This window comes from Gasterosteus aculeatus, chromosome 7, assembly GCF_964276395.1.
Source record: "Gasterosteus aculeatus chromosome 7, fGasAcu3.hap1.1, whole genome shotgun sequence".
In the NCBI taxonomy this organism is placed as follows: domain Eukaryota; kingdom Metazoa; phylum Chordata; class Actinopteri; order Perciformes; family Gasterosteidae; genus Gasterosteus; species Gasterosteus aculeatus.
In genome coordinates this window covers 10,176,670-10,195,403 of record NC_135694.1, presented here as the reverse complement: position 1 = coordinate 10,195,403, position 18,734 = coordinate 10,176,670, and the positions used below count along the sequence as shown (strand labels likewise).

At 41.1% G+C, this 18,734-nt stretch overlaps 2 protein-coding genes across 18 annotated transcripts; both read right to left on the bottom strand.

Annotated features, from left to right (window-relative positions):
• Positions 1-471: 471 nt before the first annotated feature.
• Positions 472-4,681, bottom strand: LOC120822215 (UDP-glucuronosyltransferase 1-2). Its single transcript, XM_040181699.2, has 2 exons — positions 4,578-4,681; positions 472-1,416 (listed from the first exon to the last, which is right to left on the bottom strand). The coding sequence occupies exon 2, from the start codon at positions 1,411-1,413 to the stop codon at positions 472-474; it is 942 nt and encodes a 313-aa protein (XP_040037633.2). The 5' UTR covers positions 1,414-1,416; positions 4,578-4,681.
• Positions 4,682-7,896: 3,215 nt separating this feature from the next.
• On the bottom strand, positions 7,897-16,767 carry LOC120822223 (cornifelin homolog A). Of its 17 annotated transcripts, none has more exons than XM_078105668.1 (8): positions 16,439-16,767; positions 16,090-16,347; positions 15,232-15,338; positions 14,735-14,889; positions 11,504-12,834; positions 11,249-11,383; positions 10,680-10,790; positions 7,897-9,399 (listed from the first exon to the last, which is right to left on the bottom strand). In XM_078105668.1, exons 2-5 carry the CDS (start codon positions 16,140-16,142, stop codon positions 12,676-12,678), a joined length of 474 nt encoding a protein of 157 aa, XP_077961794.1. In that variant the 5' UTR covers positions 16,143-16,347; positions 16,439-16,767; the 3' UTR covers positions 7,897-9,399; positions 10,680-10,790; positions 11,249-11,383; positions 11,504-12,675. The 17 variants fall into 17 exon arrangements, with proteins under 17 accessions (XP_077961794.1, XP_077961792.1, XP_077961795.1 ...); XM_078105666.1 differs by having other exon boundaries at positions 11,249-11,372; XM_078105669.1 differs by having other exon boundaries at positions 10,680-10,787; positions 11,249-11,372.
• Between the last annotated feature and the right edge of the window lie 1,967 nt (positions 16,768-18,734).

Here is an 18,734-nt window from a genome sequence, read left to right as displayed (position 1 = left end):
AAAGGAATATCAGTAGCAAAATGTCAGTTTAACTAAGAAAATGTATTAATAAAACAACTTGATTAAATACATATATATATATATATATCAACAAGATAATATTCATCTCATATGAGTAGCATGACACCTTAGGCCTATGTATACTATAAGAGCAAAATATAGGATTAAAACCAGTTATACACACGTAAAAAGCCTAAATAATTTGCTGTACATCAAGTTCTGCACAGAAAAATGAATACAAATAAAAGGTAAGTAGTAAATCAATAGAAAAGTGATCAAGTAGCATAACAAGTGAGTAGCCTACTTACTTCTCTTTTACTATACCTAGGATAGTGGCATGGTAGCTTACTTATTTCTCTCTTACATTGGCCAGTGGCATGGTAGGCTATATAGTTAGCATTGATCGCTAGCTTGATATTAGAACGACGACCATTGTAGGCTGTGTAGCCAGACCTAGATGTAAATTATACATCAAGCTAGTTGACGTCCGTCACCCTCGGATAAAATGTTTACCCAGACAGGCCTCCAGGCCTCCAGCTCAACAGGAAGGGGATTGGATGGTTTACACTGGAACCCCCCTATGTACACCAAGTTGGGCATCGTGGGTCGAGGGAACTCAAAGACAAAATCAGTCCTCACCAGCCAGATATCAGCCGCAAGCTCCAACGACAGCAGGTCAGTCCCAGGAGGGAAATGCCGCTGGAGCAGATCGGCGTAGGGAGGGTTAATGATGAATTGTTGTTCAAAAAAACTATAAAGATAATGCAACATATTCTTGGTTCGTTCCAGAAAATCCATCCGATCACGGAGTTCGCTTCCTGACACAGGGACATAGGAGACAGGAGAGGGAGCTATAGTCAAATGGCCCTCCCCATTATTAATCCATCGCACATTGAAAACCATCGGCAGCTTGAGGTAACTACCTAAAATGACCCCTAAAGTCATAGCAGGGTCGGTTAACATTAAGTCATACTTTTCATCATGCAGCTTCTTCATAAACACAGGGTCATCTAGCATTGCAGCAGCTGATCTAGCAAGGATCTCATGGCCATTTCCCAACAAGGATGTGATCAGGTGCTCTTGACAGAAGGTGCCTATAGAGGGCTGAAAATCGCGGCATTCCATAGCATCTTGTAACAGTTTATTGAAGAAGTCTGGGTCCAACTCATCCTCCTGCATGGTCACATTAATAGAGGTATAAATCGAGGAGTTGTTAGGGATGTACCAGCTTTTGGTAGAGCGCAGCACAGTGATGTCGTGGCCTCTGGAGTGCAGCTCTCGGAGGATCTCCTCCATGTTTATCCAGTGGCTGCCGTCAGCGGGCACTACCAGGATCCTGCTGCCCGTGCAACAAGTGGGTCTTAGAAATAGGAAGCAGAGCCCTGCCAGGAATAAAGGGATCACTCCAGACATTTCCTGTAACAAAACAGAAAAGATTATACCAGAACCAAAACCTTAAGATGTGTTTCACATATTGTGTAGTCCAAACCTGATTTTGACCAACAAAAGAAAACAGCATGTCGTATTGTGCTGTCGGAATATAACACTCATTGCCAGTAGTTTTTATCAATTTTCCCATGGTTTTTTGGGATCCAGATCAATGATATTCAGTAGGAAAAGGCGGATGCAATCTTATGACTAATGTCTGAAAGGACTTCAGTTGAGTTGGCTTTAACTTGTAAAGTTTTTTATTATATCTATATATGTCATTTACTTATTTTACAGGAGAAAGTCTGTTTTTTCAAATAAGGCTTAGGCTCAACACTGCTTATGCAGTTCAAGCTTGGGTTAGGCTTGTACAGAAACTATGCAAGTTCATGTTGGGTCAGACCAGATGCTTTTTGTCCTGATCACATCTTAAATTGTCATGTCTCCCCTGTACACCGAAGCTGTAAATTGTAAATTAGCCAGAGCCTGACCCTGTATTTATTTTATATAATTAACTAATGACAAGGCTGCAATAGTCTTTCTGCACATAAAACAGTGTTCAATGTTTTGGATAGCATGCGTGGATTGGGGGTAGTTTGTGCAAGATGAGATAAAATAAAATAATCCGACAACAGGGAAATTTTTGGGATTACAGCCGCATAGTTGATCTGTTGAAAACAAAGAAAAAGCACAAAACCTGTACAGTAAATAGTGAAACAGTAATCGTAAAGAAAATACAATTGAATCAAATTGAGTAGTTTGATACAGACATGGTGTTGTTTGGAACCAAGTGTTTTTATTTCATAGATATTTCACATTACAATTGGTATTGATACAATATTGCACATTACTGAATGAATGAGTGATATGTTGTTTTTTATATGGTGTATGTGGTCTGTTAGAAGCAGTGTTGGTTGTGCAGTGTTTTAGCAGCAAGAAGGAAGAACGTGAGCGATATCTCACTGTCATTGCGTGTGAAGCCGCTGGTCGCACATCTGCAGTACCTGCTAGTGTGTGGAGGAGATATTGTCCATCAGGGGTGATAGCTTGACTATCATTATCTTCTCTTCCACCACTTGTAACTAGCCAGCATTCCAGGACGCCGCTGGCCGTCTGTTCAGACTGCCGTCTGCAGTCAAATTGCTGCTGTCGCAGCAGACCACTCCATAAAGGCTAGCTGATGCCACCACAGAGCTGAAAAAGATCCTCAGCAGTGTTCCCTGCTCCCCTAAAGACCTGAGTGTCCTCAGCAGAGAGTCGACTGTGTCCCTTTTTAAATGGAGGAGGAGGGTGTCCACCGGAAGTCCACCACCAGCACTGTGGTTTTCCCTCATTTGATCTGCAGGTAGTTCCACTCTTGACAGGCAATGACGTTTTTGTTTGATCGTCTGTATTTCCTGTCATTCCTTTCTGCGATGAGGCCCACAATAGCAGAGATTGCAGGTGGCAGTTTGTAGGTGAGGTCCGAGGTGTGTGGGGTGAAGAGAAATGAGCCAACAGATCCTCTTGGGGCCCACTTCTTGTTGGACAGCAGCCGGCTCACACTTCAAAATTAATTTCAAATCAGTTCATTTTATTTAGTATAGCCCAAAATCGCAAATTACAAATTTGCCTCAGAGGGCTTTATAGTCTGTACACATGCAACGTCCCCAAAATTCTCACATCTGCACAGGAAAACCTCCCCATATTGTTCTCCAGATGCATGGGTCGATTGGTATTGAGGGCACAGGAGAAATCTAAAAACATGGTTATCATAGTGCTTCCACGCAGAAAGTAAATGACAGTGCCATCCACCCCGATGCCAGGTTGGTAGGCGTACTGAAGTGGGCCCTTGGATTGGCTCACCAGTTTGGCGGAGATGGACAAGCACCAGCCTCTCCAGAATCTTCATCAGTTTGAAGGCGTTGGAAGTACAGTGTGTTTGCAGGCTGGAAGGGAGCTGAATGTTGTGGGTGGGGGAGTGTAGTTGAGGTAACACTAGGGGGTGTAGACAATGGGGGTTGCATCAAATCTGATGAAGAATCTGTGTTGGTTGGCTTGTGTCTGATTGTCGGGTTCTGTGTGTGTGCGTGTGTGTGTGTGTGTGTGTGTGTGTATATGTGTGTGTGCGCGCGTGTCTGTGTGTGTGTGCCCGCGTTTGTGTGTGTGAGAATTGACGACAGTCTATTAAATTTGGTATATAGCCATTTCTTTTTTTGTATTTCTTAAAAGCCGATATGTGTGTATGTGTATGTTTTGGGACAATGAAGTCTAATTCATTTAGCCTGATTCCTCATGAAAATGGTTTCCAATCGATAAACTTTAAAAAGACATAAAACAAAACACAAAGAAGGGAGAGGTGGAAAGATGATTCATGTTGTCACAAACCCCTCCTCACTGGTGGGAGGGTGGAGTTGCTGTGCCATTGTCCAACACCTGCACCGCTTGACTACTTTTGACCCGTCTGTTTGCCATCCATATTTTCTTTGTTTCTTGACTCCTTTCCGCTCGCAGGATTATCACCTCAGGAAACCTCTACAACACAATCTCCCTGCACATGGTATCATCACATCACCACTTTCCTGTCTCTACCAGCTTGCCTCATCATTCCTCATCCAAGTCATTAATAAATACTTTATAATACTGTTTTAGTATTGGTTTGACCCTTCAGAACCCTGACACATGTAATTTATTTAAATATTCTGCAAAACCGGACAACTCAAAAGCAGTGTCTGGGGGGACCACTTCATTAGAGGAACGTTATTGTGGTTTGCTGCTACTACTGCTGCAAGTGGACTGTCATTCTGAATGTGGATCCTATACTGTTTGGCCTAATAATGGTATGAAAAAGCATACGAACGCTGTTCCAGTTTAGATCATATTTTAGCTATCTTTCTTTTTTTGATTGCTAGCTGATCTACTAAACGTTGTTAAAATGGTGGATGGTTATGAAATAAAATCATAGGGTTTGGCCTTTCCTAAAGACAAAGTGGAATTCTCACAGTAACAGATCCTTTTTGTTACAATACAAAGTTAGGATATGTACATGGAATAATGCAACATATATATGTTGTTGCGATAATCCTGTATGAAATACTAGTTGTGGTCCAGTGGAATAAAATGTTTTTTAGTATAAGAATTTTGTAAAAAAGTAAATCAAACATCCCCACCTGGTTATTGTTGTATCAAAACCCAGAAGTTTGGCTTGAGCTCCACGTCCTCTGAGAGCCAGGAAACGATGTGAGATCTGTGTTTCCACACAGCTTGAATTCACACACAGGCCCTATTATAACAGGTCAAAGTCCGCTATGTGGGTTACAAGTTAACAACAAAGTTGTGTGTATTGTTTTTAACAACAAAGGTTAAAGGAAGTATGCTAAAGTGCATTTCAATGGATTTGATCTAATAATTTACATTTGTCTGTTTACTCCCGCTCAGCTCCAAATCTCTGGTCCTTTTACGTCTTTAAAGGACAGTTTTCTTGTAGACTCGTCTCACAAGCAATTGAAGTGCTAGTTCATAAATCGGCTTGTTGAGGAAACTTCAGGAACAGCAGTATAACCACTACAGCTTGGACACAGTAAGGGTGTGAGAGAGTGGAGTTGCTGGGAGTTATGGAAGGAGGAAGCCGCAAGGTCACATTGCGAAGGGAATAATAAAGTAAGCATTGCCGATTACAACAACAGCAAGAGGCACAGTTCAACAGTCATATCAGTGAGCTGCAGCCTTTGCCTCCTCTAATCTTCCTCTGTGGAGTTACACAAACCTGAACCGTGGAACAAATTTAGGTAACAGCTGCAGGTTGTGATCAGGCAAAAGCATTCATTGTGCTGTATGCTAGTTCAGTATGCATACTCAGCCTTTATTATAATACTTAGGTAATTGGAATGTGTAAAAAATGAATCTCCATTAACATTTAAATAAAGTTACTAACTACCGATTACATTGAAAGGGATGGAATGATTGGGAAATTGTGTGAAATTATAAAGGAAGTCTGGTCCTGGAACCAAAGGGACAGGAGAGAAGATCTTTTGAATCAGCTCATTGTCAAACCATCTACGTGTGTTAGAAGGGGACGGGATTTAATCTGAAGATTTAATCTGAAAGAGAAAGACACGTAACATATAAGTATAGAAGTTGACCTCTGTTCTCAGTATATGTGTAATTTATTTATTTCAGACCCAGAGGGATCCATAATACAGTACAAAGCAGACACACATTGTAATAGATACAAAAAACTAAAAAGAAATAAAAAGAATAGCAATACAACGTATAAAACCCTTCAACAGTTCATTGTCTAACATACAGACATGTTCTCCAGTGGTTCCACAACCTGGACGCAAATCTTACAGAACTTTGTCCTGGGTTAGCCAACACAATGATTATGTCATTTTCTGACTCCGATACCCTACCCATAAATCTTTACATCAAGTTGTGCAATACTGCAGTACAGGTAGGTACCCCAACACTAACAAACATCTGGCTTGCACTAGAGTCTCTTGGGACTTTTAGCAGCAGCCTCATGCAGTTATTATAACCCACTATGAGCTTTCTAATGCTGCCTTGCTTATAACGACACCATAGATGGGCAGTATACAATGGTGTACAGTACGTCCTAAAGAGTGAGATCTTCACAGGGACAGAGCACATACTGAACTTACGACTCAACAAGTTTGCTTGTGCATACAGTTTATGACGCTGACTATGAATGTCCTTATCATCGGACAGGTCATTTGTAATAATATGGCCCAAATATGTATAATCTGTGCATACCTCAAGTACAGTACCAGACAGAGTGAAGTCTGGAAAAGTCAGACTGTCTATCCTCTCTACTCCTTATGGTCATGATTTTACTCTTTTTTGGATTATACTTTATGTCAAAGTCAGTACCATACTGTGTGCAAATTCTCAGTAGCTGTTGTAAACCAGCACTCTACGGGCTAAAAATGACCAAGTCATCAGCGTACATAAGGTGATTAATTAATGAGTCACCAACCCTACACACTGTACCACAAGCATTTAAAATCACAGACAAATCATTCATGTACACATTAAAAAGAAAAGGAGACAGAATTCCACCCTGGCGAACCCCATTGGTCACTTCAAAGAGAGCCGATGTTACATTCCCCCATTTAATTCTCATTGTCTGGTGAGAATACCAATATACCAAGATTCGAATCAGAAAACCAGGGACCCCGCTCTTAGTCAATTTTTGAAACAATTTTTGATGATTAACACGATCAAATGCTTTAGAGGCATCAATGAAACATAAAAACATTGTGGAATTTTGTCTATTATATTTATCTAAAATTTCCTTTAATGCAAAAATACATAAATCAGTACCATGCTTTCGTTTAAAACCAAACTGATTATCAGTAGACAGGACATATCTCTCAATTCTACGCAGTATAACTGTCTCCAGCCCTTTTGACATAACACTGGCCAATGCTATTGGTCTATAATTATCTGAGCTATTCAGCTTCCCCACTTTATCTTTAATAACAGGTACCAGCTCAACAGACTAGAATCAGGTAACTCTCCATGAACAAGAAACCCCGTGTAGCACATAGCCACCAGAGGACACAGTTTATTACTGTCAAATTTAAGATGTTCAGCTGCAATATGATGAATGCACATGGAAATGTGTTAAAGATGTTTTCAGGCGGCCTATTGTTTGTTAATGGTTCTTAATTTCCTCTGCATGAATTTATGAATTGAATATGCTTGTAAACAGTTGTCATTGTTTTCATTCTTTATCATTATCATTATTATAGAGAAATTTACGAATAAAGACTAGTTAATAAGGGAAGGTGTGTGTGTGTGTGTGTGTGTGTGTGTGTGTGTGTGTGTGTGTGTGTGTGTGTGTGTGTATGTGTGTGTGTGTGTGTGTGAGTTTGTGTGTGTGTGCGCAACAAAAGCGATGTCCCAAATTGGGAAATTTGGAATTTCTTTCAGTCATTTGATTAGTTCATAGTTGGGTCAAGGTTAAGCATTTAGTGATGCTCCATTGCTTGAGCTGGATTAGGCTCAGAGTCGCAGCCTGAGGCTGCTGGTGAATACATGCTTGTACATACTTGCCATGGGGACAACTTAAACTTAAACAACTTAAAAACGGAAAGGCCCAAAACGTTTTCTGAGGTTTTTCCCTTGTAGACCTTTTCAAAACGTTCTCTCACGCACCTTTCCAAAGTTCACCTCAGGCCCAAATATTTTACCAATTCTCCTGGGACGCTTACTGGTCGAAACTTTCCCTTCCTTCAATTGTTCTGTGACATGATATGGCTCATTTCAGTCCTTGTGTTCACACCATTTACTCACATGCCTAGCACGTGCTATTACTGTTAACCAATTAACCAATAATTGTAACTTTATTTTTATAAACACTTGCCTGATGTCGGATACAGATTTGAATCTCATGTCTGGTATTTAACACTTCTAGGCATGTATTCACCTTGGCAGATACCATGAATCGGACAGAACACACTGAGATTTATTGAGTCAAACTTCAGAAGGACTTCTGTTTTATTGCACTGTTGAAGAGGAGTTGCATTTCATATAAATAATTGGAGCAGAGAGAAAGATTTAGGAAAACAAATGACTATGTTTTACCATAATGGTCTATATTGCACAACTTCCTTTCAGTTAGAATTGGTACAGTTAGTTCTTACACTTTGTAATACACTATAAAAGTGATCTTCACACACCTGCTATTGAAGGGTAGGAAAATAAGTTCTGTGTGTAGGAAAAGTTAAATGTGTCTACAGGCATGTTATGGAGCTTACGCGGTAGTTCTGGAAGGAAGACTTTTTATGCCACGCGTAACTTACAGATGCCTCAGCTGGTCTTCCAGTATTGTGTATACAACCAACAGAGGTGGCGCTGTGGCTCTAAACTAATCATATAGTTGCTGTCAAACCTTTTAAAGGGTTCTCTCTGTTGTTGCTGTCAGGTGTAATTTCAGCACAGAACCGGATGCGACGCTCCTCCACCCCCAGGCACCTCCAGCAGCGATCAGCTATCACTTCCCTTCACCATCACCACCAGTGTCTGGACTCAGAGGGATTCTGCTGTGCAAAATCACGGCCCCTTGATCATCCCGGTTAAGGATGGAGTCCAATCGCCAGAGATTGTGCACTATTTCAATGTTATACATGTGTAATAACTGTTTGTCAATTCAGACCTAGTGTCTCCAGGTTTAAATCACTTAACACACCAGAAACAAAGTAGACATTCAGCTGAGAATTATGGGAATGTTAATTGTTATGTAGGTAATCATTTGCAACCTTGTGCTGAAGGAGAAGATAGAAGTTCACCAATGCCAGAATGAACCAATCTCTGGGAACCATAAATTTCTCTACCACCATTTTCATTCAGCAGTTATAGAGCAATCTTCATCTGGACCAAGAGTTCAACACTGTCACCCTCAGACCCACGCAATTATATATTATGAAGAGTTCTTGGTCATCTTGGTCTTTTCATATAACCATTGAAAATGAACCCATATATATACATATATATATATATATATATATATATATATATATATATATACTTTGTAAAGATTACAATCACAAGGATCAAAGACATACTACATTGTAAAGATTTCTGTGTGGAATCTGTGTGCAATTTCAGTAACCCCAAAAAACTTTATACAACACAGTTCAGTTTAAAGCAAATCTGTCACCGTTACTTTCTCGTTAATATCTGTCAATGGACGTCACAAAGGTGGAGTGTGTGCTTCTCTTTTCTTTCCCTCATCAGGTAATACATCAACCAGATGCTCAGTGACATTCCACAGAGGCAGACATGCTTGAATCAGCAACGGCTCCCACGCAACGATGATGCTGTGGCGGCTTCAGCAGTTTGTTCTTATCGGACGGCCATGTTGACGAAGGTTATGGGATTCTTCCTTGTCTTGATCTCTCTCGCGATTTGACACCAGGTGCAGGGCCCGCAGCAACAGGAGTACACACAGTCCTTACAGAGTGTACCCTGTGGAGACGGAGACACAGTTGGGAGTGGCAGGGCGGGAAGATAAGAAGAATTAGAGATGCAAAAGTTAAGAAACAAAGGCTTTCTATGTACAAGCAGCGACACCAGGAGCCGAGCAATCAGCCCGTTAGAAACTGGCACGGCACTAGTTTGCTGTAGTACTAACCCGTCCTTATCGCCAGCTGGTCACGTACTGACCCTGGGTGTCCATTTCTAACATTGGTAGTCCAAAGTGTCAAACAACAACGCTGCTTAGTTCAGATTTGGAAAACATTGTGGTCGAGGTAGAAAAAACTTTGTCAAGTGAATGCAATACGCAACGTGGACAATACAAAGACAGCAACACATTGCTGATTTCCCATTAGCCTTCCTCCCTCGCGGCGGGGTGTGGTTAGCTCAGCTGCAGAGGGGAGACGGGGAAGTGGTTCAGGGAACGGTGCCGGCAGGTGATTAATAAGCGCAGCAGAAAGGCATTCTGACTGATTGTCTCCCCTTCATAAACAGCGAGCAGGACTTGGAGCGAGAGAAAGGTGCAGACGCTCAGGGGCGAGGCCGAGGAGCGGAGACAACCAACCAACCAACCAACGAACAAGCAGCGGCAAATAAACAAAAAATAAAGTCTGTTGCTACTTCCACCGGTGTGTCCTACAAAAGAAACCTGCGGAGATAGCTCCAGCCCGGCTGCGTTTACGTTATAAAACTCCCAAAACACATGCTGCGAGAATCCATTACTGAAGCAGATTACTTTATATTGTTGTAAACAAAGACTCAAAAAACATACAGGCTTTGAAGAGGGCCTTGACAAAGTGTATTTGATAATACCGTACTGCTAATTATGGGGCTACAGTCTTTAATCCTATTACAGTATAACTGATAAACAGTGAAGGCAACAGTATTTTTTAACACAATGCTGCAGAGAAGACATTTTAGTCAGCATATCGTCGATACCTCAATGCCATAGCGTTGGCGCACTGACACCCTGAGTGCTGTGGTTATAGGAGGGATGAGTCCAAAAGCGTCCAGCAGAGGTAAACACAAACACTCCCCGACCTCATGGGTTGTCATGCAGGCGAAGCATGGAAGACACCAAAAGGCAAGGCAGCCTGAGAGAAAGATCTAGTTTAGGATCAACAATGGAAAAGTCTTTTCTAAAGTCACTGAGGTCTTAGCCAAACATATCTTCTTGGGCTGTAAAGTCGCTTAGGGCTGTACACAGACATTATTGTTGAAAAAAATATGTTTTGTTATTTCGTAGCAACTGCATAAAAAAGTGCACTCACACTGCGGCAAGTCTTGGAAGCAATCACAGATGCCAGACGTCCACTGGTTGGATACGCTGGTTGAGATAAAGGGCCTTGGCTGGCGGACGGTTTCAGACATGACTGAAGCTTCTGACAAAAAACACACATTGCAGTAAATCTCAAGACCAAACATTTTTGCTAAATGATACAATAAAACACAGACTTTAGCTTAAAATATTGACACTTTGAAGTTGCATAGGCCTATACATGGAGAAATTGTGTGTTTGTGATCCATTTTCAGAAATTATTCGAACAAGACTGACAGGATTTCTTTTAAATTATTTAGTTTTAAATTTTGTTTGTGGTATTTTCCGCAGAACTATTCAGTAGTTTATGAAAGAAAATATACATCGTCAGCTGCTCATTACTTTATGAGATGGGAATCTGTGAAAATATAAGCTTGCTCAGATGGAGGTTAAATTCTATATTCTGTGGTCCTGGTGGAGTCACAAATGTAAAGCCAAGAAGAGAATTACAACCTCAGGAGCACACTAAACTGGTCAGGGCAACGAGAGTTACACATCGCTGTTATTGGGTAAACAACTCACATCTTTTACCTTTCCGGTAACAAGGTGAACAGACAGGTCTGTAGTCCTGCTACCAAATTCTAGGCAGGTTGCAGACTACCTTTACAGCTCCAAGGTCACACAATCCTCCACCTGAAGTCAGAGCCTTGGAAAACACTGCTCAGGTGAGACATTCGTTTCAATAGGTAAGTTATTATCAGTTCTAGTCTTCTTCTTTGCTAAGAAAAGAAAAACACAATTTTGGATACAACACAAGAACTCAGTAGGTTGTCTTACCTCGCTGTGAGCGGCATTCCCGGATGGATTTTCAGGGCCGTGTTACATCTTATAGGCTAGCTGCAGAGCGGTGAACGTGACAGCACAGCACAGGCCGCATGTCACTTACCGGTCTATCAGGTCTGACTTGTGTCAATACCTTCGGCAGTCAGACATCAGATTGTTCTGACTGTCACGCATCCTTCTAAATCTCAGACGTCATTGTGATACAAAGTGTACATTACTCTAGCATTGAAGTGTACAACTCCTCTGTCTGGCCTCACTAAGGTCAGAGAGAAGTCAGTGTGATAAAATGAAAGAGACACGTGGCTCCGTGCCTTTCTTTAAATGCTACAATGTTTCTATATCAATTACTAATTTCCATCCAGAAGAGGCTATATCAGACATTACATTTTAAACATACTGCATTATCATTTTATTTTTTAAGAGTTCCATGTGGTCTAAATTCATGGTCTAAAGTCATATAATCCTTTTAATAATGAAAACACATGCCACAAAAATGGATGATACGTCCTGATTCTATTGGGGACCGTTACGCGGTGCTGAGTCAAATCTAAAACAACTCTAAAACAATTTTCTAATGATATTCCATCCAGTAGTTCTCAATGTGGGGTTTGACTACCAGCAAGGAGTACAAAAATAAAGGCCATGAAATGATTTTTAGGAGTAGAACGTGGAAATAAATGAATTGTAAACAAATCTACATTCATGTTTTAGACTTTTGTCCAATATTTATTTTGTGAACAATATAATTTTATATAATAATAATCCTTTACCTTTTTTAGGCCAAAGAAGTTCCCGCCACCTTTTTTACCACTGAAAACTTAATGACATAAGCGCCCCAAATACACATTGCTTTGTTTGCACTTCACAGGGCAAAAGTTGTGAATCAGCAGTTAAAACATTTCATTGTATCAAATATAGAATATATAGAATAAAGGTGGGCCAAATTCATGAGCTAAAGTCGCCCCAAGTCAAATTACTTTTTATCCCTTCATTTGGAGAGAGGCAGATCTTTCCTCTCTGTGGGACAGAGATCGGGTGCCTGCTGAGTTCCCCGAAGCAGCAGGGAGTGGCTGCGGATCAGAGGAAGTGTGATTAAATCAACTCCTGTGCACTGGAGGGCAGGCTGCGAGGGGTGGGGGGGGGGGGGTGCACAGAAGACGTGAGTTCTAGAACAAGTGCGCCTCCTGCAGGGACGCCAGAGCAGCGTATCTGGCTGAAGAGGAGGAGGCGTGGGATGCTGCTCTTCTCTTCAGCTCTCTGGAGATCTGGAGCCAAGATAGCGGATAGCAGCAGCATCCATACAGGCAGTCGCTCCACACACTCCCCTGTAGGACACATGCAGAGCGGCCTGAACACGGGTGGGAGGCTCGAAACCAAAAGGTGAACATTTGCATTTAGGTTGCAAATACATTTTTACTGATAAACAATGAAGCTTGAAGCCATTTTTTTTGTCTGATGTACTATGATACACTTTGTTTTTTTGTGTTAGATTGAGTTAGTTCTAAGAGAAGATACTGTGTTATTTAGTTGTAGTTTATTTGTAGTTTTAACACATTTCTTATGTTTCAACCCACCAAATTAGCAGTAAGGTTGTGCAATAATACGGCAGCTTGAAGTTCACAGAGAGCAGTGCCTTTGTCAGTGTAACAGTAATTATTGAGCTCGACTGCTTCAGTCAATTAATAGCAGCTCCCTGAGGACACTGAGTTTCTTGAAACCAAGTATTTTCTCCTAGCAACAGCAAATAAAGTACAGAACTTGTCAGTAAGGCCATGATTGAAGTTTTAGTGGGTGAGATTTGATAAATCAATAAAGTCTGACACACTAACACCAAGAAGGCAGATCAATGTGGAGCACGTGTCTTCTCAGCAGGGTCACTTTTTATTTCTCTTTCTTACTTTGTCACTGTCAAATCCTAACATTATTCTCACATAATCTGTATATAATATTAGTAATATCAATCTGTGTATTCAATGTTGAATGTGACCTTACAATTAATAATAGCTAATTTTGAGATAACTCGTTCTGGCTAAAAGCTGTCGAGCGACCAACTAGCAATGCTGTCCCTAGAGACACGCCACTCACTACTGTCTCAGGAAATAGTGACGGGAAGATGTAGAAACACTGTATGCACAGAACAATGATGCACAACTTTGAATTAATACACAAATACGTAAATTAATCTGACCGAATACACAGTTTTATTCTCGTGACACACCACTCTTGCAGCATGATCTCCTTCCACCCGTGAGAGAGAGTTTACAAAACAGCCTACATGCTGTGACTTGTTTTCATAATAACTTCTGGCACTTTCCTAGCTCATGCGCTGCGGTATTGACAGCTATCCGCAGCCCACTCCACCTCCGAAGAAGCCAACATTACCAACCACCTCCTTCTCTCTGGTGGCAGCGCTCCAGCTTCTGCCCGCCTGGCCTCCTACCACTCCTACCTCCTGCCTTATCTCGTCTTCTCTTCACTGTCCCAGAAACTCCGCGCTTATCCAACATCACACTCTCAAAACTTGGCCCCGGCGTGTGCTTTCGCGTATCGAACATCTGCTCGGTATTTGTTATGTGCGCAGTGACCTGATGGCAGGTATGTGAGTGTTTTGTGTGGACACTGTGGGCCGGCAGCCTGGCCTCCTTAATGCACTCACCGCTACTTGTTTAGTCATCCAGTTTTTTTATGGCTCAAATGTATTGATCTAACAAACATTTCCTAATTTAACTGCATCCCATCAGTTTCATCTGAAATCACTGCACAGACTCTAAAAACACTGTTTGCTTTGCTTCAGTAATATCCTGTGTTGTTATGCACGTCTCTGTGACGCTGCAGCTATTTCCCCCTGTGTGCTGTTATTGTATTTCATCACTAAAGCGTCCTCATGTTCTCAGCAGTAATCCTAATTATCCAAAGCTCCTGTGGCTCTGTGTATTGAGCTGTGGGCACAGTGTACGCATTCTGCTGCATTGTTCATAACATCACAGTGTCAGGTGACCACTCTACTTGACTGGAAGAATTTAGTCCAAACCGAGCGGGGGTCCGGGGGCCTCCTCCCCCAGGGATTGTTTTTCCCATTTACAGCATGCTCCATTTAGTATGCCATTTGATAATAAAATGCGTAATATATAATTTGGGGAAAAAACTGAAAAAAACGCGAGGTCTGGATCAGGAATATAATTACCCTCGATATATAGATATAAATTCCAATGTGTGCTGCATTACCGGTATTCCGTATCGTTCCCTGACAGACGCCCTCATGGCGAGAGAGGCCGGTGGTACGCAGCCAATACAGTCCAGCAGGGGCAGGCAGGGACAGGAGCCCACAGCACTGGTCACCTTACAGGTAAACACTGGGAGGCAGCAAAGGGCAAAGCAGCCTGCACACACACACACACACATGCACACACTAGATCAACTCACCGTACGCAAAATCATCATTCAATTCACTTTCGTAAACCCCCAAATTACAGATTTGCCTCAGAGGGCTTTATAATCTGTACACATGTGACATGCTCTGTCCCGAGAACAACACTTTCAAAAAAAGTTTGAAAAAAAGACACGTGAGGGAGAGCAACAGACGAGGGATTTCTCCCTCAAGAACGGAAGTGCAAATATATGTCATGTGTACAGAACGAATAACAATCCACATCGTGTTTCATCATTTCCCAAAATCCTCTGCGATATCACACCGTACACTGTATCCTGTTTTGGACACTTACAGTCTCCCACGTCTTTATGGCACTCACACAGGCCGGTACTCCATTGACCTTCCTCCTGAACCCTGCTCTCCGGCTGGACCTGAACAACCTGTCGAGACATAGCCGGGCTGGCAATCCACCACCATGAAGGAGAGGTGGGGTTACGTGGTGGTTGTGATGCTCTTCATACTGTTTGTTCACATAACAAACACATCCAACCTAACGCTTGAAAAGCCTCAGTTGCCAATGGGTTCCCCTTATACTTTGTACGTTTAATATACAACAAAGGTCATTGCACTTAATGTTCACGATTTAAAAATCTTCTAATTAAATGAATTAGACCAATTAAGGTTTTATCATCAATTAAATGTAATTAGATGCATTCATCAGTCTTAACTCAGAGCCAATTCATGTGTCTTTAATCACACCTACATGTGAGGAGAATATAAATTTGGTATCTGATTGAAATGGAGCTCTTTTTAACTTACATTGTTTGAAATCAAAAGAGTATATCACCTTTCACATGCCGATGATCTTCTTTGTATGAGAAATACTCAATTTGTAAAGGAAATACAGTCAATATTGTGAAATAGAAGTATGAAGTAGTAAGAAATTGATTTTGTTGAACTATGTAAAAACAACTCAAAATTGTACTATTTGCATTTAAATCCACTACTTAGATGTTAGACACCAACACATCCTGATTTTTTTAAAAACAGATGCAAAATAAATATGTAAATGCTAACAAATTACTAAGTTGCGATCTGATCTACTAGTTTGTATTTGAATGGAAACTAGGCCTGCTGCCATCTGCCCCCTGCAACTTAAAAACCTCTACACATTAACACCAGTTAAAAAAGAGGATATAAGTTAGCACACCTCGTATCCGTGACCCATAATTCTGACCAAAACCAACATCCGCAGGACACCATTATGCAAGTCACAAGATCAGCTCAACAAACCAGTGAGGTGTTTGCTCTGATCCGACGTCCACGCCCCTCGCTCACTGCCAGTTAAACACCGCTGTCTCCTGACCCAAGTTATTCTTTACTCCTCGGCTCCAAACTCGGAGATTAAGACTCCTCCAGAGCGTTCCCTTTTTTCTTTTTGGTACATGGGTGGCTCAGAGCCAGCCTGCTGTACTCGCAAGAATGATTTACTTCAGTGAAGTAGAACTGGAAATATGTAACCAGGCTGTTTTTTTTATTATCAAGAATTCATCACTTACCCGTCTCAGGGTTTAGTTGTCAAAATTCCAGGAAAAACGAGCAGGGGCCACTTTTGTTAAGCACTGTGAGACGTTTACCCTCTTTCTGTCTTCTCAATTTGACGTTCTCGTGTGAGCTTTTTGCTTGCTTGCAGTGTTTTGGGGTAAATATAACATGGTGGGTCAACAAGGCGATGTGCTCCCATGACTGTTACTCTGCTGACCTGTGGTATTTTGTTCCGAGACATCAGAGATAAGTTGATGTCTGAGTGACGCCATTGGAATCTCCTGATCTGTAGCAGTTGATTGAATAGCACAAATAAATCACAGTGTCATCATAGAGCACTTATCAAATGTCATCACTTCATAATAGGAATCTCTTTTTGGAGCTCTGATACTTTCTGATACTAGGATTCTGTTCAGGGACTTCAAAATAAACGATACATTTTACACAAAAAGTGTCATATTTGTCACCACATTAAATTGTATCATATGTAAGGATTTTATTTTAAGCTGTGCAACATAAAAACAAATTCTCTAATGTAAATATCCAATTTGGCATCGTCCTAAACAGGGAAGGCCCATTGGAGTGAATCCTACTCCTGCCAAGCAAAACCTGACTCCTCTTCCATACTGGCTGCAGCTGACACAGGTGATTGTACAGATTGACTTGATTCATGGTGGGTGACAGCGTATCACATCCACCCAAAAATATAGCACCTGATCTTTCTCAGTCAAAATATGCAATGACCATTCAATTTCTACAAAAGGAATTGGAAAATTAAGTAAATTATTGCATTTTTTAAAATCATGTATATTATAAATGCTAGACAATCTGAATTTGATATAATCTAGTCATTGTGCTAAAATAAACTAATCTAATCAGCTGACAGCAGCTCCACTTTCACTTTACAGATAGCAAGGTTGTATCGATCTTCTCATCCAACCCTCGCCTGCAAAGTGAAGAAGCATATTTCCCAAAATGTCAAAGTACTGCTAAGCATACACCAACAAAGGAGAAAAACATAATCTCTGTACTAGAAAATGTGTTTATTCACAATATATTTGAGGTCGCAGATATCTATAGTATATTACAAGCACGATGTGATGCATAAAGAAGGTAATTCACGTCATGTTGTGAGGATGTGATGGCGCATGTGATGATTATTTGATTTTGTGTGATGTGATATGATTTCCAATGAGCCGTGTTGAAGGTCCTTCTCTCCGGCTCTCCCTTTGCAATCCACTGATTCAAAGCAGGGAGATGGGAATACTAGGCATCCGTCTGCTGCATGCTGCCTTGATCTTTGGGAACTCTACAAATTGAGAGAAAAAATAGCAACAAATTTATCATCTTTACTGAATATTGGAACAGAAAGAGGTAAAGAAATCGCACAACCTCATACATTGTAAGTTCACTCACTGTGTTGGTTTGTTTTGCTGCAGAAGCACTTGATCAGATCCCTTTTCTCTGTGTCATTTGTGGGAATGTGACACTTTATTCCATTGGCCAAAACTGCAGTAAAATAGAGGTGGTCATTGAATTGAGCACGATAGAAACTCACATTATAACCCCTCACAATGTAATTTCCCTTGGCTGACGGAACCACCTTCACACTACCTGATATAACAATTCTTTTTTGTATTTTAACCGTTTTAAATCTTTAACCGAAATAATTGAAAGAACAGCAGTCACCTCTGCATCTGCACGGGTGGATGTGCCCTTTGAAATTATGAAATCCACTTTTGGGAGCTTCGCACAGTGGAAAAAGACAGACAGCAAGAAATCATTAATGTGAAACAATAATACATTACCTATGAAGCGCTTTGTAAGATTTCCTGTGTTGCGGATGTTGGGGAGAACATAAAATGCATCTGTACAGAAACAATTTAATTGAATTACCTCTGCTGGCGTAGAATGTGTCAATCAGAATGATGAGCAGGAGAGTAACACTTGTGATCCTCGACATGATGGGAGGGTGTTGCTCCGCTACTGACAAAGTGTTGGATTGTTTTACAGAGACTCACCGACAGTTATTTATACCGACCCCGTCCATGTCGGTCTGCAGAGTTTAAGCTACGGGCAGATCGGTCTAGACAAGTCTATGACAGATTTTCTTTTGGGTGATCTCTCAACCGTGCATGGATTCATCCTAACGATGTGATAAATGACACGTTGCCAACAGATATTTATAAACAAAACGTGATTTGGAATGTTTTTACAAACCTGGATTCGTAACGCTATGCTGAAGTCCAACTAGAAACATTTAATGGCTGTTTTTCACAACTAAAGATTAACCACTGGATTTATACTGAA

What these genes read in the sequence shown, in the direction of transcription:
- LOC120822215 (XM_040181699.2), bottom strand. Translation starts at nt 1,413, where the DNA reads ATGTCTGGAGTGATCCCTTTATTCCTGGCAGGGCTCTGCTTCCTATTT.
- LOC120822223 (XM_078105665.1), bottom strand. Translation starts at nt 16,142, where the DNA reads ATGGTGTCCTGCGGATGTTGGTTTTGGTCAGAATTATGGGTCACGGAT. An exon ending in CCATAAAGACGTGGGAGACT is followed by an intron (nt 14,890 to 15,231) that starts GTAAGTGTCCAA and finishes GTGTGTGTGCAG; the next exon opens with GCTGCTTTGCCCTTTGCTGC. An exon ending in GGGAACGATACGGAATACCG is followed by an intron (nt 12,835 to 14,734) that starts GTAATGCAGCAC and finishes TGTGTCCTACAG; the next exon opens with GGGAGTGTGTGGAGCGACTG.